Genomic DNA, 23185 nt, shown 5'->3' with positions numbered 1-23185 from the left:
GCGCCATGGACCGTTTTAATGTCAGACAATATTTTCACGGACCGGCCTTTAAGGTGTGGCGGATAAATACACAAAATAAAATGATACGACCAGCATAAAAACTGTGGTATTTTCTAAATATAATGATCAACGTGAATCCACTGTGTACTCGTATGCAACTTTATTATCAGCGACCTCGGAACATTGCACCAACAACATAACATGAGTAACATCCTCTCTGCCCCCTAACACTCTCTGGTCACTATGGTAAAGTTTAAACATGCCTTCCAAATAAGATACAACACAAAAACAAATATAAAGTGCATGAAAAATACAACTCACCATAACGCTAAATCAGTGGGAGCCCTGAGCTTGTCTCTCTGCAACGAGACGGTCCCATCTGGGGGTAATGGGAGACAATGACAACCGAAGTGTGTTGCTTATGTCCAGTCTACTCCGTAATTTTGTTTTGGTTGCTGTCACTGCAGAAAATCCGGCAACAGGATTTTCAGTGCTTTTGTGGCAATCTCAGGGTATTCTGCCGTGACTTTAATCCAGAACACCGGCAGAGTTGTTGTCTCGAACATACTTTTAAGGCCGCCGTCATTTGCGATCTCCAGCAGTTGATCTTCTTCTTGCGTAGACATGCTTGATTCACCTGGTTTGTTGACAAATGGGTCGCGGATCCATTCCTTGGCAGTTCGTGGGTCTTTTGTGGTTGGGAAGTAGCGCTCAAACTCTTTTAAAAGCAAAGACAGGTAATCATGCACCATCTGGGAGAATGAAAGCTCGGGCTCAGTCTCTTCCAAAATCACCGCGAAAGTTTGAAACATGTCAAATATACCTCTGTTCACGCGCCGTCCCCACAAATCCAGTTTGGCTTTAAATGCAGCTACTTTATCTGCCAACTTGAAGACGGTTGTCATTTTCCCCTGAAGTGACAGATTTAGTTCATTGAGCAGGTTGAATATGTTGCACAAGTAAGCGAGTTTTGCGACCCATTCCTCGTCACTGAAATGTGCTGCCAGCGGTGACTTCTTTTCTGAGAGAAATCTCTGCAGCGGCTCTCGTTCAGACTCGGATAATAAATAAAACGGAAATAATGTAAGTTATTTATTTTTTCTCTGCGGCTCGGTACCAAATGACCCACGTACCGGCCCGGGGGTGGGGACCCCTGGAGTAAAGGACAAAAAAAGAACTTATCAAACTTTGTTAGAATCTGCAATTTTCTAAATAATTGGAATCTAAATAATGGCTAGGTGATTTAAACATAGTAAACATGACCCTGTTGAAATGCTAGTTATGGTTTATTAGCTAAATGTATGACCTTCACGCAAAAGCTTACTTTGGATTATGCAGGACTGTCCGATTTTCGATATTGATCATGGTCAGTTTCTGGCATCCCTACTTTGGATATTCACTAGGTCAGAATGATTGAAACCAAAAAACTATTTACATTAGTTTAGTACAAAGAAAACGGTAATACTAGAGCTGTACTTGTGAATATCAAATGTATATCTTATTTTTAAACATGTTGATATTGTATATAAATTAGTAGTAGGACAAAAATAATACTAGCATTTTATTTTCCATTGATGAGAGGATTTGCCATGAATGATTGTAACACAGTCTCTCCTTTTATTAAGGCTGCATTCACCTGCATCCGCAGTCTGTGGAACAGGAAGCCGCTGAAGGTATATGGGGGCAGGATGGCTGAATCCATGCTGGCCATCCTCTGCCACATCCTGAGAGGGGAGCCTGTTATTCAGGAGCGTCTGTCCAAGGAGACGGTGCGCCCGGAGGAGGAGGCAGCGGCTGCTGCTGCTGCGGCTGTGGCTGCTGCGCCCTCCACTGTTTCCCTGGCACCGAGCGGGGGGGCCCCTGGAGCATCTACAACAGCTGGAGAGGCACCGGCTGTGGCTGCAACAGTACCTGCAGTGCCAGCAGGAGGATCAGCTGATGATTCAACCAATTCTACCCCCCGCCGTGATCCCCAGGTTAACCAGGCCCAGCTCACACAGGTATGTGGGAAAGTTCGCTGACACGCAAACACTTTCAGAAAGTGGGTTTTCTGATGTCTGTGGTTTCTTTTTGTTACTCCTAATATATTGTACGATTTTTACACACGTTGCCGTTACGCATTCCTGCTCTCTTTTGAAATTGGAATTGTGTACACCTTCAGCTTGCTGTACCACCACAGCAGGCTGTTAAGACATCGCCGGTTACCTATATAATATTATTTTGGCATTGTCCAGTTAGCCAGACACTAGTAAGGAAGTGCTATGTCTCCCATCTTATTCCCCATATTTTGCATGCACTGAATCCTGGGCAATAATTAGTCTTATAACAGGAGATGTGGAGTGAGACAGAGAGGCTGCCACAGGCCCGCCGGCTGCATCTCCAGCAGGTATAAGAGCCATCAGGGAGAGTGGGAAAAAGTTAGAGGAAAGATTAAGCTAGGGAAAGAGTAAAGGATCTCTTTTAGAGGCAGTTTGTGACAGTTTGATCTGTTTTTTTAGAGACATTATAGAAGGACGATGAGGAGAGAATGAAAAAATGTCTGTGCATCTTTCATAAGGATTAGAGGTGTCACAATGCAATTGAAACATTTATTTCCAGAGCAGACTGCTATGCGCAGTCTTGATATCCAAAGATAAACAGTTTTATATGTAATGTCTATGCAGCATTGTGTTGTCAATGTGCTGCCTGCTTTTTTTCCAGTCAGGTATGCAAATTGACAATCCTGCTTTTTGATTCTGGTGATTTAAATCAGCATCTCATTCTGGTAGATTAAGAATCTAAATTGTGACACCTCTTATAATGATAGCAATGCTCTTTGAGTTCCCCTTTCAATTCACGACATGTTTCAGTCCTTATCATTTGAGCCTCATAATACCCCCTTCTTTATAGCTCCTGACCTCATCTCTGTTAAATCTGTTTATTTCAAAATGCTTCATCTTTTTACGTGGCCTTTTAGCTGATGGATATGGGTTTCTCCCGAGAGCATGCCATGGAGGCCCTACTGAACACGAGCACCATGGAGCAGGCCACAGAGTACCTACTCACTCACCCTCCTCCACTTCTTGGTGGAGCAGTAAGGGTAAGAGATCATAAATAGAAATGAGCACGTACTAACGTTCTTATTAACTTTGCAAGTCAAATTCAAGCAGCTGACATTGTTCTCCATGTTTCATCTAGGACATGACTATGTCAGAAGAGGACCAGATGATGAGGGCCATTGCCATGTCACTTGGACAAGAGGTCAGCATGGAGCAGCGATCCGACTCTCCTGAGGTGTGGCCTCCTAACTTCTCAAATTGCATGCAAAAACATTTCACTTTCAACTGTTTGATGCTTAATGAACCCCAAACTTAAGACAATGGTACCGATTAGCTGAGCAGCCACTGAGATGATTTCTGTGTTCTTCAGGAGGCAGCACGTCGGCGCGAGGAAGACGACAGGAGAGCCAGGGAGCGGGCAGAGGAGGAGGAGGCCCGCTGCCTGGAGCGCTTCATGGAGGCTGAGCCCCTGGACCCCAAGGAGCTGCACACCTTCACCGACTCCATGCTGCCTGGCTGCTTCCATCTGCTGGACGAGCTGCCTGACACCGTGTACCGGCTCTGTGACCTGCTGATGACGGCCATCAAGAGGAGCGGCCCCGAGTACAGAGATCTCATCCTCGGACAGGTCGTCCACCAGGTCAGTGGAGAGTTGAAGGTTCACATTGCAGTCTGCTCTAGAGAGATTACTATATGTACATGTTAGGATTCAATGACTTACAGGATGAAAAATATTAATGTACATGTATACATTCCTATTTTCAGATGCATTTAAAGTTAAGCTCTTCCGAGTCTGTTCATTATTCATTTTGAATAAGCACTTTCTGAACATCTGTATCAGTGTTTCTAACTACCTGTTAATAGGATGTCTGCAATTAAGACTGCCAAGTACTTTAGCTTAAATATCAAATTGAGAGCTGTTATAAAATTGGAATTTGATTGAAAAACAGTGTGTCTTTGTTTCTGTATTTGTAATTGGTTTAGCCAACGTCTTGAATGCAGAGCTAACTTTGTGATCCATTCTGTATGCTGTGATCATTCATTGGCAATAGAAGCACAACATTCCTGTGTTCCTGATTGTGTGTGTGTGTGTGTGTGTGTGTGTGTGTGTGTAGGTGTGGGAGGCAGCAGATGTGCTCATCAAGGCGGCAGAGCCCCTGACTACCAGTGACACAAAGACGGTCTCTGAGTGGACCAGACAGATGGCCACACTGCCACAAGCCTCCAAGCTTGCAACAAGGATTCTGCTTCTGACGTTGCTTTTTGAGGTAACAGAAAGGCATCCATTAAAAATGTTATCCTTCAAGCGTAATTCATAGAATAATTGTCTTGTTAATCTACACAGCCTTAACAATCACTTGTTGGTTTTTGTTTCTGAAGGAGCTGAAGCTGTTGGGTGCCAGAGTGATCGAGAACAGTGGGATTCTTAACTTGCTGATAAAGCTGCTTGAGGTCGTACAGCCCTGTCTTCAGGCTGCTAAAGAACAGAAAGACATCCAGACACCAAAGTCAGTTCTTCAGCCTCACATACTCATTTGAACTTGAAAATGATAAACCGAATATTCTCTAGAAGAGCCCTAATTTGTACTAATCATATCAAATGACATCCCTTTCCTGCAGATGGATCACACCAGTGCTGTTGATCATTGACTTCTATGAGAAGATGGCAGTCTCTTCAAAACGCAGGGAACAAATGAACAAGGTAAAAGTCTACCTTTTTATAAAACCAAGCCTCAGGCACAGATTGCATTTGTAAAGTTAGACACTAACCTGTTACAAATACAGGTTTAGAAAAGCATGCACTATGTCTTCATTGATTTGGAAACATGCATACATTCAATATGTTTGTTCCTTGAGGTACATTCTGTAAGTTACCACATTGTTTTCTGCTAAAGGCCCTTTTTTAATGCACTTTCTCTTTATTCAAGACTTGAACATTTGAAGTATTTAGATAAGAAGATAATAATAATAAATGTTATTTCAAACAACCTTGCTTCAAGAATTCGTTTTGTTTTTGTCCAGAGTTATGGACAAATTGTTTGGTATTTTGTGTACCTCTTAAGTCAAATGTAATGAGTTTTCTTTTTGTCTGCCTCTAGTATCTGCAACCCAACGGGAATAACTGGCGTTGGTTTGATGACCGCTCCGGCCGGTGGTGCAGTTACAGTGCGTCGAACAACAGTACCATCGACTCCGCATGGAGAGCTGGGGAGAGCAGCGTCCGCTTCACAGCTGGCCGCCGGAGATACACTGTGCAGTTCAACACCATGGTGCAGGTATTCACCAACACTTTGTTCACTGCCTGAGAATACCCACACACTACATCCATGCTGTATACATGTTTTGGTTAGTTGTGTTGGTAGAGTTAGCTTGGTTCCCTTTGATGATTTATTATCTTTCTTTGGGGCAGGTAAACGAAGAGACAGGTAACAGGAGGCCGGTGATGTTGACGGTCCAGAGAGTGCCTCGTCTGCCCAAGCCCGCCAAGGCTGGTAGCATTACTGACTCGGAGAGAGAAGAAGGAGAAAAGAGCAAAGTGGAGGAAACCCAGACCGACCTGGACTCCGGAGTAGCAGTGGAGATGAGCGTTCCTAAGGATGAGTCCAGCCAACTGAAGGAGACCCCAACCGGCCCCTCACCTTCCCTGGAGACTGAGAACTCTCAGAGCGCTGATATTGTCGTACAAGGCCTGACCGAGGACATGACCACAGTTCTTATTCGTGCCTGCGTCAGTATGATTAGCGTTCCTGTGGACCCAGACACCCTACACGCCACACTGCGTCTGTGTTTGCGTCTTACACGCAATCACCAGTACGCTATGATGTTTGCTGAGCTGAAGAGCACCCGGATGATTCTGGGGCTGACGCAGAGCTCCGGCTTCAATGGCTTCACCCCGCTCGTTACCCTGCTGTTCAGGCACATCATAGAAGATCCAGCAACTCTGAGGCACACCATGGAGAAGGTTAGTCTCTTTAAGTCTCTTATCGTTTTTAAATGGATCTCACACTAAGTATATAGTCTTAAGATATCTTTAAAAATTCTTAACAAGCTTTTGTATCAGGTTGTGAGGTCCGCCGTGACCAGCGGAGCAGGAAGTACCACCTCAGGAGTCGTGTCCGGAAGCCTTGGTTCCAGAGAAATCAATTATATCCTTCGCGTCCTGGGCCCCGCTGCCTGCCGCAACCCAGAATGCTTCGCTGAAACTGCCAGCAACTGTGTGCGCATCGCTCTGCCTGCACCACGGGGAGCCGGCACAGGTGAGTGTGCAAGCTTTTCTTAGAAGGTGCAGTGACTTTAGATTAGAGTTGACCTTACGTGTACTCTAGATTGGATTGATAGATTTATTTAGTTTTCCAGTTGTTTTTAATGTAAGATAAGCTCATCAAATCTTCTTTTCGACAGCCTCTGATGACGAGTTTGAGAACCTTCGAATTAAGGGACCTAATGCTGTGCAGCTGGTGAAGACCACTCCTCTAAAACTGTCCCCCCTACCCACTATTCCTGAGACTATCAAGGAGGTCATCTTTGACATGCTCAATGCTCTGGCTGCCTACCATGCTCCTGAAGAACGTAAGACATGTTAACAAGATCATTCCAGCTGTCTCTTTGAAGGGCATATATGTCATTTGAAATGGAACTAGTCATTTGAACACTTTGGCTAAGTGTGTGTGTGTGTGTGTGTGTGTGTGTGTGTGTGTGTGTGTGTGTGTGTTTGGCACAGCCGAGCGTCCAGAGGAACGTGCTGCAGCAGCAGCAGCAGCAGCAGCAGCAGCGGTGCCTGGTGGAGCAGACCTGTGCCAGATACTGCAAGATGTTGGTGATGACGTCTACCAGCAGTACAGGCTCACCCGGCAGGGCAGCGACTTTGACTCTCAGTCTGCATTCCATATCAATGTGAGTGTGAATGACCGGTTGTCCTGTATTGAAACATAAAATGGGTAATTTCCTCAGTTAATACAGTGCGTCTCTTTTTCGCAGGCTCAGGTGTTTTCTGCTGATGGAGCCGTGGCTGAGTCTTCCCAGTCTGGCACACCACAAGGAGAAGGTGAGTCTTAATGTTGTGTTTTTTAAAGAACATTTGTGAAAAGTAACTGCACATATCAGAACTGATCAGGCTACTTATTGTGTAGTTTATGGCAAAGGGTTAGGTTAGGTAAGAGGGCAGCAGAGAGTCATTCAGTCTGTACTGTCATTGTTATCACAATGCAACAGTTTGGTTGCACCACTAATTAAATTAAAGGATGACTTGAAAGCATAATTAAAATCATACTGGAAAGCATTGCTTTTGGTTGTTCATGGTTATTTGCCAAGTTTAAAATCGACTTCAGATGCACCATTTTAGTTTATTACTGTATATGATCTGTGTATCCATAATAATTGTGTTATGCTAACATCCTCAGCTTCCACGCCAGAAGAGATGCGGGAGGAGAAGAAAGAACAGGAGGGAGAGAAGAGTACCAGCTCAGAGGAGGGTAAAGCAGCTAAGGTAAAGGCTAGCAAGCCCCTAATGCCAACCTCCACCATCTTGAGACTGCTGGCTGAGCTGGTGCGCTCCTACGTGGGCATCGCCACTCTCATCGCCTCCTACTGCTACACCGCTGGACAGTCTGAACTTATTAAAGAGGTAGGTGTTACAACAGAAACAGCCTCTGTATTTCAATGCCTCATCATTATTTTCTCTCAACCTCTTGTTTCTGCTTCCCTGTGTCCCAACAGGACTGCAGTGTTCTAGCTTTTGTGCTCGACCACCTACTGCCCCATACCCAGAATTCAGAAGACAAAGACACCCCCGCCCTTGCTCGGCTCTTCCTGGCCAGCCTGGCAGCTGCCGGCACGGGCACTGATGCCCAGGTTGCGCTTGTCAATGAGGTGAAGGCTGCCCTCAGTCGTGCCCTAGCAATGGCAGAGGGTACGGAAAAACATGCCAGGTAAGAAGCACCGAATAAACCAACTTTGTATTGATTAAGTATTATTATTATTAGCTGATGAAACCAGTACTCCTATTCTCACACTTTGTCCTAACTCACTTTTCCCAGGCTTCAGGCAGTAATGTGCATCATCAGCACCATCATGGAGTCATGTCCCTCCACGTCCAGCTTCTATAGCACAGCAGCCGCCAAAACACAACACAATGGCATGAATAATATCATACGGCTGTTTCTGAAGAAAGGACTGGTCAACGACTTGGCCCGTGTGCCTCACAGCTTGGATTTGTCCAGGTATTTGATTTCATCATACTCAAGGATATACTCCTTTTTATAAGGACATTACAGGTCTAAAACTCCACGGGGAATCTTTAAGTTGGGGTTTAACCTTTATTTTAAACTATACAGCATATCAAATCTGTGTAACTCAAACTGTTCCTTTACATTCCCTTGTTTAGTCCCAACATGGCCAACACGGTGAATGCCGCCCTGAAGCCTCTGGAGACTCTGTCCCGCATTGTGAACCAGCCCAGCAGTCTGTTCGGGGGCAAAGGAGGCTCCAGCAAGAACAAGACTGAGCATGACACTGTGGGCGCTGCCAGAGACAGCAACAGCAACACTCAGGACCAAGGTATGCCCATTGGACGAGACACTTTAAACACTCTGAATCAAATTACTTCAAATATTTCTTGCTGATTTGTGACATCTATTCCAGGAGAGTCCGGTGAGGCAGAGCCAGTGGAGGGCAACCACAGGGTGCCGGGAACAGACAACGACCTGATGGATGGAGAGGCAGAGGGAGACACAGTGGTCATTGCCGGTCAGCCAGAGGTCCTGAGCACGCAGGCTATGCAGGTGATTGACCATTACAAAGTATTTCACCACATGACCTCATCTGTAACATCAATGATTAATACGCATCATTTAATGATGGGTATTACAAATTGTAAATAATTGAGTTCCAAGGTGCTATGCCACTTTGTCCACTTTATTGTAATTTCCATTCCCTCTGCTTGCAGGTTGAAAATGAGTTGGTGGATCTGATTGATGAGCTGCTGGAGAGAGATGCAGGCGCTGTCAGCAGCGCAATTATTGGTAAGCCACTTGATCACTTTTGACGGGAAAGCCAGAGTATATGGTCAACATTTAGGGAGAGGTGAAAGTAGTTGTGTGCACAGCAGCTTAACCTCAGTGGTGTAGTTACTGGATTCAAAGAAAACAATCAAATTGCAATAAGAGTTACTTGACTCACTTACTCACTGCCCACTTTGTTTCAAACCGGCAAAGAAATCTGAGCTAATGTACTAACTTGTTTGTTCTGTCAATCAGTGGGACGCAGCGGTGAAGATGAATCACAAGAGGATGTGTTGATGGATGAAGCTCCGTCCAATATTAGCCAGACATCCACTCTTCAGACCAACCGTGAAGGTAATCCACCGGCACAACACAACTTTGTTTGTTAATCGTAGGACGTGCAGCTTTAAGAAGCCGTTCCACTGGTTGCTCCGCCTCAGTTTGGAAGAGCTTCTGGTGACATTCTGTGTTTCTTTCTTCATCAGACTCCATGAACATCCTGGAACCAGAGGATGAGGAGCACACCCAGGAGGAAGATTCTAGTGGCAGCAATGATGATGAAGACAGCCAGGATGAAGAGGAGGAGGAGGAAGAGGAAGAGGAGGAAGATCAGGTATGGATTCATGCCATGAGGTTCAGTTGACAAATATCGATTACTGCTTTTTTCTTTACCACCCACGGCTGCTGCTTTTTCTCTAGGATGATGAAGAGGGAGATGAGGATGATGATGATGAAGGTTCAGAGATGGAGTTGGATGAGGACTTCCCAGACATCAATGCCGCACCTCACATCCGCTTCGAAAGGTTTGACAGGGATGATGACCTCATCATAGAGTTTGACAACATGTTCTCCAACAACGGTAAGCAGGATGATTTATTACCAATATCTGTACATTTGATTGTTCGGTAGAATTGGTTTTGATTTAGATCCACTGTGGTTTGGTACAAATGCACTTCCTGTTCAGATAAAGTCCTCCCCTTCTTGATAATGAAGCCCACTGTTTCAAAATAAGTCTTAATCCCTGAATCACATTTTAAGGTTTACATGATTCACAATGGTCAGCCCTCTTATCCTAAGTAGTTATTGTCATATTCCAAAGCTCAGGACATCCCTAAAAATAAAGTTTTCTTAGGTGTATTTATGATAATCATTACTCGGGGTTCGTCCAGAGCTGTCCCCCTAATGTCTGCCTACTGTTTTCTGTTATTTTTCCATCAGCTGACATCCCTCCCTCCCCAGGCAACATCCCCAGCTCCCACCCGCTGATGGTGCGTCATGCGGACCACGGCTCCCTCACCCTGGGCGTGGCAGGCACCAGCAGCCGCCTGGCACAGGGCATGGGTCGCAGCCAGCGGACACTGCGACAGCTCACTGCCAACAGTGGACACACCATCCATGTCCATTACCCTGGCAACCGCCAGCCCAACCCTCCTTTAATCCTGCAAAGGTAAAAGCATGTTTTTTGGTTTCTTCGTTAAACAACACATCTATTTTTTCATTATTCGGTGTGTGTTTTTTTTGACACCGCCATTCTTTATTTGAGTGATAAGACTCAAAGTGTCTGTTCCTCCTCTTCGACATTCTTCAGATTGCTGGGCCCTAGTGCTGCTGCAGACATCTTACAGCTGTCCAGCTCACTGCCTCTGCAATCTCGTGGACGGGCTCGCCTTTTGGTGGGAAATGAGGATGTGCACATCATCGCACGCTCTGATGACGAGTTGTTGGATGACTTTTTCCATGAGCAGAGCAGTACCGGGGGACAAGCAGGTGAGAATCACTCTGGCTTATCATTGATGTCTACTGAATGACTATAAGCCTTCATTCCTAACATGAGTGTTCTCTCTGTCGCTCCAGGCACCCTCTCTAGTATTCCCACTGCCTTAACAAGATGGACAGATGAGTGTAAAGTGCTCGACGCTGAGAGTATGCACGACTGTGTAGCAGGTAGGTCCATTGTATTATGCAGATATCAATGCACAAGGCTTAATGAGTTCTGTTCACACACACATCCAAGTGTACAGCTGTGTCTTTATTGTGGTCAAAAGCATGTGAACAGGTGAACATAAGTGTCATTGTTTGGACGTGGAAGGACCGTGGATGAACTCTAACATCTGTCTGCTTTCAGTGGTGAAGGTGCCTATCCTGCAGCATCTGGAGAGTCTGCGAGATGAGGAACTGGAGGAGCGTAGGGAGAAAAGGAGGCGGCAGCTGGCTGAGGAGGAAGAGTCTAAGCAGAATGAGAGGAGGGCCTCTGGAGCAGAGCAGGCCAGGGAACAGAGCCTGCAGGTAAACAAAACCCCTTAGTGCATTATGTTTATCACACAAGTTGACATTGCGTTGCCTATACAAATAATGTATATTGTGCAGCACTACCTTGAGGTGCATGCGTCTTTTGGCGTTTTTATTCACTTTGTTGCTAAAACGAACTGCTTTTGGTTCATAGGGCTCTGGAATGGGGACAGTTAATGGTGCTGAGAACACTGCAGGTACTGACACTTGAATACATTTTGTTTCTGTATGTTTACAATTTCTGTCTGGAATGGAACATCTGTGACGGCCTTGAGAGAGAGAGAGAAGCGGCCAGCACAGCGTGCTGTGGGATGAGGTAGTAGTTTGTATAGTTTTAGGATCACACCAGATCTGGGAGATAACTATACAGTCTACTGTCTTTCTTATGGCTACGCTATACCAGCTGGACATCTCCATCTGATTTCTCTGAACTACAATGTTTTCTCATGTGTATATTGTATGCACTTGCACTGCACTGGCTGTGCTGTGGTGAGGTAGTAAGTTGTGTTGTTGTTGGGGATAAGGATTGTTCACCCCGTTCAGGAGATAACTATACAACTTACTGCCTTCCTCAGTGCAGGCCCTTATCATCTATGTCAATCAGGATCAATAACAAATGTAGATACTTGTGCAGTTTGCATGTGTGCCTCGTCATTCCTAACTATTAGTTATTACTGCTTTGAAAAGGTTTGGAGCTGTTTTGGCTGAGATGTTGTATAGGCGTAAGCATTGGTAGCTGTGAGTCATTATAAGGTACAAAGAGCTAGTCCCCTGCCAAAGTTATTCAGTTGTATTTTTTAAATGCTTCTTTTTACTGTTTATATGTAATCTGTTTTTCACTCAACAAATGAGTCATTTTTCCCAAACGTATATATTTCTTAAAGAGCTGGTTAACCTTGTCCTCACACTATTGTTCTCTCTGGATGTTGCAGAGGGTGAGCAGGCTCAGGGTGGCACAGTGTCATGTCTGGACCCACCCAGGGTCTCAGAGGGCTTCCTCACTGCTCCCCCATCTGGAGAGGTCACTCCCACCACACCTGCTCCTCATGAACAGGCGCTGGTCTCCCTGGAGACTGCCATCAGTCAGCAGGTCCACCAGCCAATCGCTGACCTCCTACTGGCTGAGTCGCATGCCAGCTCACTGGCTGCTCTAGCAGGGGCGGGCCTTCCTGCCTTGTCATCAGCTGACCGGCCAAACAGTGAAGCGGAGGCATCTCAGATGGAAATGTCCCCGGCAGCCACAATCGGTGAGAGAGTCAGTGGGGGAGGAGGAGCGTTGGATGAAGGCAGGGAAGGTAGACTAACTTTGAAAGCTCTCTATTTACAGACAGGTCAACAGTTAGGTCACACATTTGTTATGTACATAATGTTGAAGCTAATCTTTTGAACACTGAAATATGAACCAATTGGTCAAGGAATTTTACAACAGCACATTGATTCACGCCATTCTAACCTAACTGTCACTTTTTCTCTCTTTAGCCTCCCTAAGTCCAGACATCGTGGAGACCTCAGAGCCTGCAGTGGTGGGCGTTTCACAACTGGAAGGGTCCCCCATGGATACCAGCAGCCCTGCCTCTACCACTCAGGAAGAAGTGGCTCCCAACCCTGCCCAGACCGCCCAGCTGTCTCAGGAGCTGTCCGGCAGCAGGGAGAGTGGGCTGACTGACCGGCACACAGACGCAGACACTGGGTCAGTGTCATTCCTGACCAAATGAATGTTCAACTGCATCTATTGCCTAGATAACATATATGTTTATCAAAAGTTATAGATTGGGCGCCTTCTCTTTTCAACTCAAAATGAACAAAAGATGCTTTAGATTAAAGCATCTTTTTCCCACCACCTTTTTCTAAGCATTCAGTTACTGGTTTTAATTTCACGGTTTACATCAGCCAAGCCACTATTCACACATTTTGCCGCAGACTGACTATAGTCATTATTTGTATTTGATTCCCACAGCTCCACCGCTGTCTCATCACCTGGGGAAACGATGCCCAGAAGTGACAGCGCTGACAGCCAGTCTCAGGCCATCCAGGAAGAGCCCCTCCCATCCACCAGCAATGAGGACGAGGACCCATTTGCAGGTAAAAATAAATTGCTATCATACTTTTTCTGTTTTTTCCCATTTTAAATAAAATGTTACTTAAAGCTCATATGTTTGTCTTGGCAGGCATTAGTCTGCCTGAGGGTGTGGATCCTTCCTTCCTGGCAGCTCTTCCTGAGGACATACGCCGAGAGGTGCTGCAAAATCAGCTTGGCATCAGACCACCCGCTCGCCCTCCAGCTGCCACCACTCTGCCTTCCACTGCTCCACCTGTACTGGGAGGCCCAGGGATCACAGAGGTCAGCCCTGAGTTCCTGGCGGCCTTGCCACCTGCCATCCAGGAGGAGGTGAGAGACTCTTTGCAGAAATGATTATAACATTACAGACGACAAAATTATAATTTGTAGACTTGCCAACTGTAGAAAAAATGTAAAACATCTTTCCAAATAAATAAGTCACGGATAATCAGTTTTCTAAATAAGCATGTTTTTGTTTGTTTTAGGTTCTTGCCCAGCAACGAGCAGAGCAGCAGCGCAGGGAGCTGGCCCAACAGCCCACACAGGGAGACACCCCTCTGGATCCTGTCACCTTCATCCAGACTCTGCCCTCAGAGCTCCGGCGAAGTGTCCTGGAGGACATGGAGGACAGCGTGTTGGCCGTCATGCCTCCGGACATCGCTGCTGAAGCAGCCGCTCTGCGTCGTGAACAAGAGGCACGCCAGAGGCAACTGATGCACGAGAGGCTGTTTGGCCATAGCTCGTCTTCAGCCCTATCTGCCATCCTGCGCTCACCAGCCTTCACCAGCCGGCTAGGAAGCAATCGTGGCGTCCAGTACACCCGACTTGCTGTGCAGAGAGGAGGCACATTTCAGATGGGGGGAGGAACAAACCACAGGTGAGAAAACGGATCCAGTTGCCTGACTTGAGAAATGATATTATTTGGCTTTTTTTGTCAATAAAAAGAAAAGTATATAGAATTTAGCATGATGGACTTGAACATGTCCTAGGTGGTTTTGATCAAATCCTGCTGCGCTTGTTGTGACAAAAACGGATATGTTATCTTTGGATTTTCTCAGACCATCCAGCTCCAGTGTGGACTCCTTGTTGCGTCTGCGCGGTCGGTTGCTGCTGGACCACGAGGCCCTGTCCTGCCTGCTGGTTTTGCTGTTTGTGGATGAACCGAAGCTCAACACAAGCCGTCTGCACCGTGTGCTCAGGAACCTCTGCTACCACTCTCAGACCCGGGGGTGGGTCATTCGCAGCCTGTTATCCATCCTCCAACGCAGCAGCGAGAGTGAGGTGTGTGTCGAGACCACACGTCTAGAAGACTCGCGTGGCAAGAGGGGTGCTCAGGGAAGCTGCGCAGGAAAAGGCTCTGCTACCTCCTCCCTATCCTCTTCATCCTCCTCTTCTTCTTCATCCTCATCTTCCTCCTTGGAGCTACTGAACAGGGTGGAGTCTCGCAGCTCCAGCCAGCTTTCCTGGCTTTCAGTTTCTATGGACGCAGCCTTGGGCTGCAGGACAAACATTTTCCAGATTCAGCGAGCATCCGGTAGGAAGCATGCTGACCGGCATTCAGCTGGGGGCTCTACAGGGTCTGGAACACTGGGAGCAGTGTCCGGCGCTGCCACAAGTGTCACGTGTGCTGGAGGTGGAGGTTCCACTGTCCACATCCACCCACAAGCTGCTCCAGTAGTCTGTCGACACGTGTTGGACACACTCATCCAGCTAGCCAAGGTGCGAATACACCTATCTGTATCTACATCAGAAACATCCTCTATTGTGTGTTTGAAAACAAATGTCATTGAGTTGTAATAATTGAAGTCTTTTTGTTTTGTCTGTGTGTGCAGGTGTTCCCCAGCCACTTCACCCAGCAGCGCTGTAAGGATCTGTCGACATCTTCTTCTGATCTAGACTCTCGTCTTTGTTCAATCACCTCAGTGGTTGCAGGTGGGGGCTCCAGGTCAGGGTCTCTAGGTAACCCAAGCTCCAATGCCTCAAACACCCAGAACTCATTTGGCACCACTGCCGCTACTCTCCAGTCTCTGGGAATCTCCACTGATTTCTGGGACCTGCTGGTCAAGCTGGACAACATGAATGTCAGCCGAAAGGGCAAAGCCTCTATGAAGACAGTGCCTCTGGGGGGCAGTGCAGAGGCTGAGGGGGCTCAGTTAAGCCTGGAGACCTCCCCACTAGGCCAGCTGATGAACATGCTGTCCCACCCTGTCATCAGACGGAGCTCCTTGCTCACTGAAAAGCTGCTACGTCTGCTCTCCCTCATATCCATTGCCCTGCCTGACAACAAGGCCACAGAGGTGCCTGCTGGACACCCCACCCCACAGGCTGCCATTCCCACGGCAACCAGCTCAGGAGTCACAGCCCCGGTCACAACACAGGGCGCTGTGTCCACCCTGCCCACTGTGGCAGGCTCAGGGGCCTCTGCGGGGGCGGGAGCCCAGGGTACATCCTCAGGGACAAGTCTGGCAGCCTCCCAGACATCCTTAACATCTATCTCTATCCCCACGTCCACTGGAATCACTTCTACAGGTACTGTTAATGTATTCCAAGATAAAGAGTCATCAGTTCATTCACCTATGTAACAGCAATTTCAGTAGAAAGTAATCGTGTACTTTTTTGGGCATTTTGCTAAAACAGGGAAACTGAGGATGCCTACTAGCTGTATTGTAGAGATTGACAACAAGCTGGCCTCCAGTGGACTGACAGAGAAACAGCTTCAGCTCTCTGTGGAGGTATGAGAAAAGTGTCATACATTTTAATTTCATGAAATGTGTGTGAACTACCTTTAGCTCATGGGAAATGTAACTTTACATTATTACCTCTGGTGGTGCACTACATCAATACAGCATCACAGTAAATGTATAACAGATCAAGTAAAAGATGAAGTTGCGAAATAGATTGTTTGTTTTAAGGTATGGGTGGATGTGGCTTCTTTGAGATTTGAGGGGATGTTTAGCGTTCAGCCTTTTTCTCTAGGACATTTGAACAGTTTGCAACCGGCTGGTTGAGATTATCAGTATGCAAAATGCTGGATGAATACTGACTGACTGTCTCCAGAGGTTTGTGTCTTGAAACAGTTGGACTGTGACACAAACCCACACTTGTCCTTAGGAGTCTTTACAAAAAGTGTTTCTTTCACCAAATGCATTTAATAAATAATCCCTTTTTAGAAGGATTTTCTAATAACTGCTTTCCTCCTGCAAGGTGTTGACATCCCACTCGTGTTCAGAGGAGGGTCTGGAGGATGCTGCTAACATCCTGCTGCAGTTATCTAGAGGAGACGGTTCCACTAGAGACACGGTGCTCCGACTGCTGCTCAGTGGGGCAAGACACCTCGGATACACTCTTTGCAAACAGATCGGTCAGTGCTAGGCGACTACAACGATGGAGAATCTAATGCTGTCATTCAAGCTAATGTAATTGTCTTTGAACACCTTTTCCTTTTGTCTCTCAGGCACATTGCTGGCTGAACTTAGAGAATACAACTTGGAGCAGCAGAGACGGGCACAAGCTGATTCCCATTCCCCGGACGCCCCCCCTGAGGATACCTCTCTCACTGGCAGACTGAAGAACAAGATGACCAGCAGGTTAGCCATGATGGTTCTGGGCCCCCCAGTGACTTTAGGGTGTCCACACATTTGCAAGAGAGAATGTGGTATTCTGATTCTGTCATTAAATTAGCCTTAATATTCCTGTAGGAAGTAATTGCATGAAAGTTAGTTTTCTACAAATACAATTTCCTTTACCTTGTTTGCGTTTGTTGGTTGGGGCACAGGTTTGACGGATCCGAGAGTGTGGTCATTGTGGCTGCACAAAAACGTACACTCGGGGGCCGTGAGCTACAGCTCCCCTGTATGAGCTCACTCACCTCCAAGACGTCCACACAGAAGTTCTTCTTGCGAGTGCTGCAGGTCATCATCCAGCTCCGAGAGGACACACGGCGCGCCAACAAGAAAGCCAAGCAAACCGGGCGACTAGGCAAGAAAATGTCCCACCCTTTCTCTTTTTGATGTCTTCTTACACTATCCTGGTAATCAAATGAAACACCCCTCCTCCCTCTCTAAACGTCCAGGCTCCACCAGTCTAGGCTCAGCCAGCAGCATCCAGGCGGCGGTGCGTCAGCTGGAGGCCGAGGCTGACGCCATCATCCAGATGGTGAGGGAGGGTCAGCGGGCCCGCCGGCTTCAACAGGCGCCCCCACCCACCGCCTCTTCTGCATCTGTCGCCGCCGCTGCCGGATCCTCAGTGGTGGTCCCCCATGCCCCCACTGGTGCTGCCCCCCCTGCTGGCACGGCTGCTGCTGCTGCCACGGTTAGCATGGGCTGCACTGACAGCAGGCATACTTGTACTCACACACACCGCACACACTTACAGTAGTAAACAATGCACATTGATTACTTAATATGACCATCACAATTTTGTTGTTTCAAAATACTATGGTAATCATCAAGGTAAATGATATGAAAGGACCCTCAGACTCCAACATGCCTTTGGTCTAATCTGCTTTGTGTGTTTTTGGAAAATGTTAAGCTTACCCATTAAATTAAATCCATGTTATTTTGAAGATAATGACAGTTCAATATGTGGTATTGCACTATGTCTGTAAACAACATTATGCACTGCATCGTCACCATACAGCCTGCTATCTCAATTGGTATGCGTGGTGAGAACTGCTGCCATGATAAACATTGGACTAGTCACAGAGGGACAGATGTGCCAGTGACTGACTGAAACCTATATCTAGCTCTGCATCCACGTGTGAAATGGTTTAGAACTGAATGTGCTGCCTGCTCCAAACGGTTTGATCTGTTTTACTGATGTCTGTTTGCTGGCTGTCACGGCTTCATGCTTGCGGCTCCTCCCTCCTCAGTTCCAGTTCCCCTCCTCTCTAAGTGGATCACGGGAATGTCGTTATGCATGGCAATATCATCAAGGTTACTGTAAAAATGAAAAATGCTAATCATTAAGACTTCCATGTTTTATGCCTGTTGCTCATTCTGTCTCCTTCCTGGTTTGTTTCATGTAGTCTGAAGTGCAGTCAATGTCAGAAGCCCAGGCGGCACAGAGAGATGAATCTCCCATGGATGTGGACCAGCCATCTCCTCTGGATCAGGACCCTGCACCTCTGGGTAGGACTCGATTGCAAACGGCTAAAGATGATTTAAAACGCCTTCTGATTTTGTTTTTGTCACAAAAACAAACATCTAGTGAGAACACGGCATCGCCCCTGTTCTGATATGAACTCAAACCATTTTTTAGCCAAAGAAATGACAGCTCCAGTCAGTTCATGACAGCATAGCTGATGTAATGTCTGTCATTTTCAGATGAGGATGGAAACAGCCAGTCAGAGGGTGAGGAGAGACTCCCAGACCTCCCGCTGCTCAGCGAGCAGCTGTTGTTGGATGAACTATGGGACATGCTCGGGGAGTGCCTGAAAGAGCTGGAGGAGTCCCATGACCAGCATGCCGTACTGGGTTAGTGGAATCCTTTTGAGAGATGCATTTGTTGATGCTGTGTTTTTATTGATCTGCATTGTTAAAGGGGCATGGCGCAAAGATTTGTCCCCCTAATTAGGTTTTCTTTGATTCTCCAGTCCTCCAGCCCGCTGTCGAGGCCTTCTTCCTCGTCCATGCAACGGAGCGAGAGAGCAAACCTCCAGTGAGGGACACCCGGGAGAGCCAGCTTTCTCACATCAAAGATGAGCCCCCACCACTGTCCCCAGCCCCCCTGACCCCTGCCACACCTTCATCCCTAGACCCATTCTTCTCCAGGGAACCATCCTCCATGCACATCTCTTCCAACCTGCCACCGGACACCCAGAAGTTCCTCCGCTTTGCTGGTGAGCCTGACGGATTGAATTGAGGAGAATGACACAGCTTGGTTCTGATTTGTAGGGAAGTGTCTAACGGGACATTCTTCTTTCTTTTAGAAACTCACCGCACAGTGCTTAACCAGATCCTGCGCCAGTCAACAACTCACTTGGCTGATGGGCCTTTTGCAGTTCTGGTTGACTACATTCGCATCCTGGACTTTGACGTTAAGAGAAAGTAAGGGCGATTATCTCACACTTTAATCTCACACCGTCTAATGTACCGTTATTGTTTTTTCAAATCACTGACTAACTGTTTTTGTTCCTGCCAGGTACTTCCGGCAGGAGTTGGAGCGACTGGATGAAGGGCTGAGGAAGGAGGACATGGCTGTGCACGTGAGGAGAGATCACGTGTTTGAGGACTCCTACAGGGAGCTGCATCGCAAGAGCCCAGAGGACATGAAGAATAGGCTGTAAGGCTCCATTTTCATTCCTTCACTTGCATGTCCTCTCAATTCTACACTACTCCAACCAAATCATCCTCTGCTCCCTTTCCGTTCCAGGTACATTGTGTTTGAAGGGGAGGAGGGCCAGGATGCCGGCGGCCTGCTGAGAGAGTGGTACATGATCATCTCCCGGGAGATGTTCAATCCCATGTACGCTCTGTTCCGCACATCGCCAGGCGACCGTGTCACCTACACCATCAACCCCTCATCCCACTGCAACCCCAACCACCTCAGCTACTTCAAGTTTGTGGGTCGTGTGGTGGCCAAGGCAGTCTATGATAACCGGTTATTGGAGTGCTACTTCACCCGCAGCTTCTACAAACACATCCTGGGCAAGAGTGTCAGGTATTGTAGCTAATGTTACAGCCAAGTCACCTAATATTTAAAGATGTGTTCCAACAAACTATGCCTTGTGATTGGAATATTTAGTAGTATTTTCTCTTGAATATGTGCCTGTTATAAATGTATTTCTTTGGTCTTACCAGGTACACGGACATGGAGAGCGAGGACTACCCATTCTTCCAGGGCTTGGTGTACTTGTTGGAGAATAATGTGTCAACGCTGGGCTACGAGCTGACATTCAGCACAGAGGTTGGTGTCTTCGATTCTCTTAAATGTTTCAATTAGCATTGATTTATCACGCTGTCTCCTTAACTGTTGAAATTTGGATTTGGCCTCAAGGGTTTGAATCCCAAATGCTTTATGCTCTCTTAAGATAAGTGCTGCGAAAGTGTCATTTGCAATCTGATGGCCTTAAAATATTGTTAATGGATACCATCTGTGGCTCGTAGTAAAATGTTAAGCTGAAACGAGTGATACTGAAAGCCTGCATGTGCTCTGTGTGTGTGTAGGTCCAGGAGTTTGGAGTGTGTGAAGTGAGAGACCTCAAGCCAAATGGAGCCAATATCCTGGTCACAGAGGAAAACAAAAAGGAGTATGTGCACCTGGTCTGCCAGATGAAGATGACAGGTAAGAGTGTGATTCTATTACCTAATACTTTATTCGCAGTAGAGCTGTAACAATACAGGGGATTACTGACAAAAACAACTATTTAATGCAATATCTTTTAATTAGCATCCGTCATTTTTGATGTTCAGGCGTTGATGATTCTCAGTAGTGCACAAAGACAGCACTAGGTGGCAGCACTCTTAAATGTTGAACTGATCAATATGCAGCAGAGGCTAAAAGTGTCTCTCTCTGCAAGATGGCTGAATTATCATAAGCAGCACCCTCCAGCTGCTCGTATGCATTATTCAGTAAAGCTTTCAATTTCCAGATGTTTCATTGAAAAACAATAACCACCAACTTAATTGATAGAATAACGTTAGTTATTTGCTTAATGAAGAATATGCTTCACTTGTTTTCTAGGTGCGATCCGCAAGCAGCTGGCAGCGTTCCTCGAGGGATTCTACGAGATCATCCCCAAGAGGCTGATCTCCATCTTCACCGAGCAGGAGCTGGAGCTGCTCATCTCCGGCCTGCCCACTATTGACATCGACGACCTGAAGGCCAACACTGAATATCACAAATACCAGGCCAGCTCCATCCAGGTACGGATGAGTAAACAAGTGTACAACATTACTATTTAAATGTTTTCCAATACATTTCCAGATTTCTGCACATCTCATCTAGCTCAGTACAACTGATAGTCAGATTTTATTTGTGGAGAATTTCCCTCAAAATGTTATTGTTTTCCCTTAGATCCAGTGGTTCTGGAGGGCCTTGCGCTCCTTTGACCAGGCGGACCGGGCTAAGTTCCTACAGTTTGTCACCGGCACGTCCAAGGTTCCCCTTCAGGGCTTCACTGCTCTGGAGGGCATGAACGGCATCCAGAAGTTCCAGATCCACCGCGACGACCGCTCCACCGACCGCCTGCCATCCGCTCACACTTGGTAAACACTGCAATATTGCAAAGTATGCGTCATTTGAACTATGTTGTAAAAATGTCTATTGTGAAACTAACTTTAATTATTTCCATTTTTTCCGCTCAGCTTCAACCAGCTGGACCTCCCAGCCTATGAGAGCTACGAGAAGCTGAGGCACATGCTGCTGTTGGCCATTCAGGAATGCTCAGAGGGATTCGGACTGGCTTAAATATGAGACTCTTAATACACTCAGACATGCATACAAACACTTGATTTAGATTTGCCTACTCCTGACACATTCACACTGATAACCTTTGAATGCACAGACACATACACACACCACACACACACACACACTATCATAGATCTTACTGGATTTCTTGTTGACCGGCCTAAACTTACTGGTTTCTATTCCATATTAAACAGATAAAACCAGCAAGTGAATTGGACTGATTGACATTGCGTACAACACAGAGAGCCTCATGTTGACACAGTTGTGTCTCCCTTCCCAATTAAATGGCGAATGCAAGAGCGGATTCAGAGGATAAAACATGGACTAATATAAGAGACGTTTTCTTCATATAGTTTGAGTTCTCTGTACAAAAGGTTTGGGAGTTTATTATGTTTAATCTTTTTTGTTCTCTGGTTGTGTAAAAAGAAAAAAAGAGAATGTTGTTTGAACAGGATGGTTATAAAACCTTTGGGGAAAAAATGTTGGTGGTTTCTTGTTGCAAATTTGTGCCCTCACAAGCCTTGGCGTTGGGGAACATTTGTATCTGGGGTATATGAACAACTTGAGAAGTTTGAGATATTCACAAAAATGCACTTTTAAAAAGTTTTGTGGCATTTCTATGGAAGGATGGTACAAAAATGAAGAGAAAACCTGAAGAAGACAAAAAAACAAACATAAACCATAAATCTAGAGTATTTTTGGCTATTAAATCGCTGACCCAGCCTTGAGCCTTTGAATCAGAGTGGAATAACTACATGAATAAATGCATAAAATTGCGTCCATTGTCTCTTTTAACAGTGTTATAATCATTACTTGCAGCGGTTCCATTTCATCAAAATTGAATGTTAATTCTGTGTGTAATCACACCACAGTTTCAATAGAAATATTTGTCAGTGTAATGATTATCAAGAGAGATCCTAATGATTTTGCGACAACTTTAATCAATCCAAGTTTAAACTGACTGATTCCTGCGGTGGGGGGAATTGTCCCTCATGACGAAATCGACCAAGTTCAGTAACATGAGTTACGACTGATACCATCCTGGAGCACATTTATCATGCACTGCCCCAAGCCTATAGGGTTAAACAATCAGGAGCACAAGAGGAGCTCATTCCAGTAGTGCTGTCATTTCCCTGCTGACACTGCTAACTAAGCCCTCCAGTCTGTAACACTTGTCTGTAGTACCCTTCGTTATGGCACACAGTGTCCCTTTGCTGGATCATGATGACTGACAGAGGATGACAGACTTATATTTCTAGTCATGATAGGGCCAAAAGTGTATTTGACTCAGGGTGTTCATGCCACACATCTTGGATGGAAGTGACCGCTGTACTAGCACAGGGGAACTAGTTAATGACAGCATGCCATTTTGGTGAGCTAGTTCCATG

General features: G+C 46.2%; 1 protein-coding gene across 11 annotated transcripts in view; it reads left to right on the top strand.

The window, feature by feature from the left end:
• huwe1 (HECT, UBA and WWE domain containing E3 ubiquitin protein ligase 1) overlaps positions 1-22574 on the top strand; it is a 37192-nt gene extending 14618 nt beyond the window's left edge. For 7 of the 11 annotated variants that reach the window (XM_034208909.1, XM_034208912.1, XM_034208917.1 and 4 more), the window contains 50 exons: positions 1626-2000; positions 2957-3079; positions 3178-3273; positions 3409-3678; positions 4154-4306; positions 4419-4546; positions 4659-4740; positions 5138-5314; positions 5449-6000; positions 6100-6295; positions 6441-6608; positions 6760-6932; positions 7017-7083; positions 7439-7662; positions 7755-7966; positions 8075-8257; positions 8422-8594; positions 8679-8818; positions 8983-9058; positions 9293-9391; positions 9523-9650; positions 9737-9896; positions 10256-10484; positions 10626-10804; positions 10892-10981; positions 11163-11323; positions 11481-11523; positions 12259-12621; positions 12806-13016; positions 13284-13408; positions 13495-13715; positions 13871-14262; positions 14444-15104; positions 15218-15914; positions 16023-16117; positions 16590-16746; positions 16840-16972; positions 17149-17363; positions 17458-17696; positions 18412-18514; positions 18710-18859; positions 18979-19224; positions 19315-19432; positions 19527-19667; positions 19758-20045; positions 20186-20291; positions 20552-20669; positions 21069-21250; positions 21402-21592; positions 21692-22574. In XM_034208909.1, the coding sequence (XP_034064800.1) occupies positions 1626-2000; positions 2957-3079; positions 3178-3273; positions 3409-3678; positions 4154-4306; positions 4419-4546; positions 4659-4740; positions 5138-5314; positions 5449-6000; positions 6100-6295; positions 6441-6608; positions 6760-6932; positions 7017-7083; positions 7439-7662; positions 7755-7966; positions 8075-8257; positions 8422-8594; positions 8679-8818; positions 8983-9058; positions 9293-9391; positions 9523-9650; positions 9737-9896; positions 10256-10484; positions 10626-10804; positions 10892-10981; positions 11163-11323; positions 11481-11523; positions 12259-12621; positions 12806-13016; positions 13284-13408; positions 13495-13715; positions 13871-14262; positions 14444-15104; positions 15218-15914; positions 16023-16117; positions 16590-16746; positions 16840-16972; positions 17149-17363; positions 17458-17696; positions 18412-18514; positions 18710-18859; positions 18979-19224; positions 19315-19432; positions 19527-19667; positions 19758-20045; positions 20186-20291; positions 20552-20669; positions 21069-21250; positions 21402-21592; positions 21692-21794 (9912 nt within the window). In that variant the 3' untranslated portion in view covers positions 21795-22574. The remainder of the gene's footprint in view (positions 1-1625; positions 2001-2956; positions 3080-3177; positions 3274-3408; positions 3679-4153; positions 4307-4418; positions 4547-4658; positions 4741-5137; positions 5315-5448; positions 6001-6099; positions 6296-6440; positions 6609-6759; positions 6933-7016; positions 7084-7438; positions 7663-7754; positions 7967-8074; positions 8258-8421; positions 8595-8678; positions 8819-8982; positions 9059-9292; positions 9392-9522; positions 9651-9736; positions 9897-10255; positions 10485-10625; positions 10805-10891; positions 10982-11162; positions 11324-11480; positions 11524-12258; positions 12622-12805; positions 13017-13283; positions 13409-13494; positions 13716-13870; positions 14263-14443; positions 15105-15217; positions 15915-16022; positions 16118-16589; positions 16747-16839; positions 16973-17148; positions 17364-17457; positions 17697-18411; positions 18515-18709; positions 18860-18978; positions 19225-19314; positions 19433-19526; positions 19668-19757; positions 20046-20185; positions 20292-20551; positions 20670-21068; positions 21251-21401; positions 21593-21691) is intronic. The other 4 variants (XM_034208919.1, XM_034208913.1, XM_034208916.1 and 1 more) reach the window with 3 other exon arrangements.
• The last annotated feature ends 611 nt before the right edge of the window (positions 22575-23185 follow it).

The sequence above is a fragment of the Gymnodraco acuticeps genome, unplaced genomic scaffold (genome assembly GCF_902827175.1).
Source record: "Gymnodraco acuticeps unplaced genomic scaffold, fGymAcu1.1, whole genome shotgun sequence".
NCBI lineage: Eukaryota > Metazoa > Chordata > Actinopteri > Perciformes > Bathydraconidae > Gymnodraco > Gymnodraco acuticeps.
This window is presented reverse-complemented; position numbering and strand designations above follow the sequence as displayed.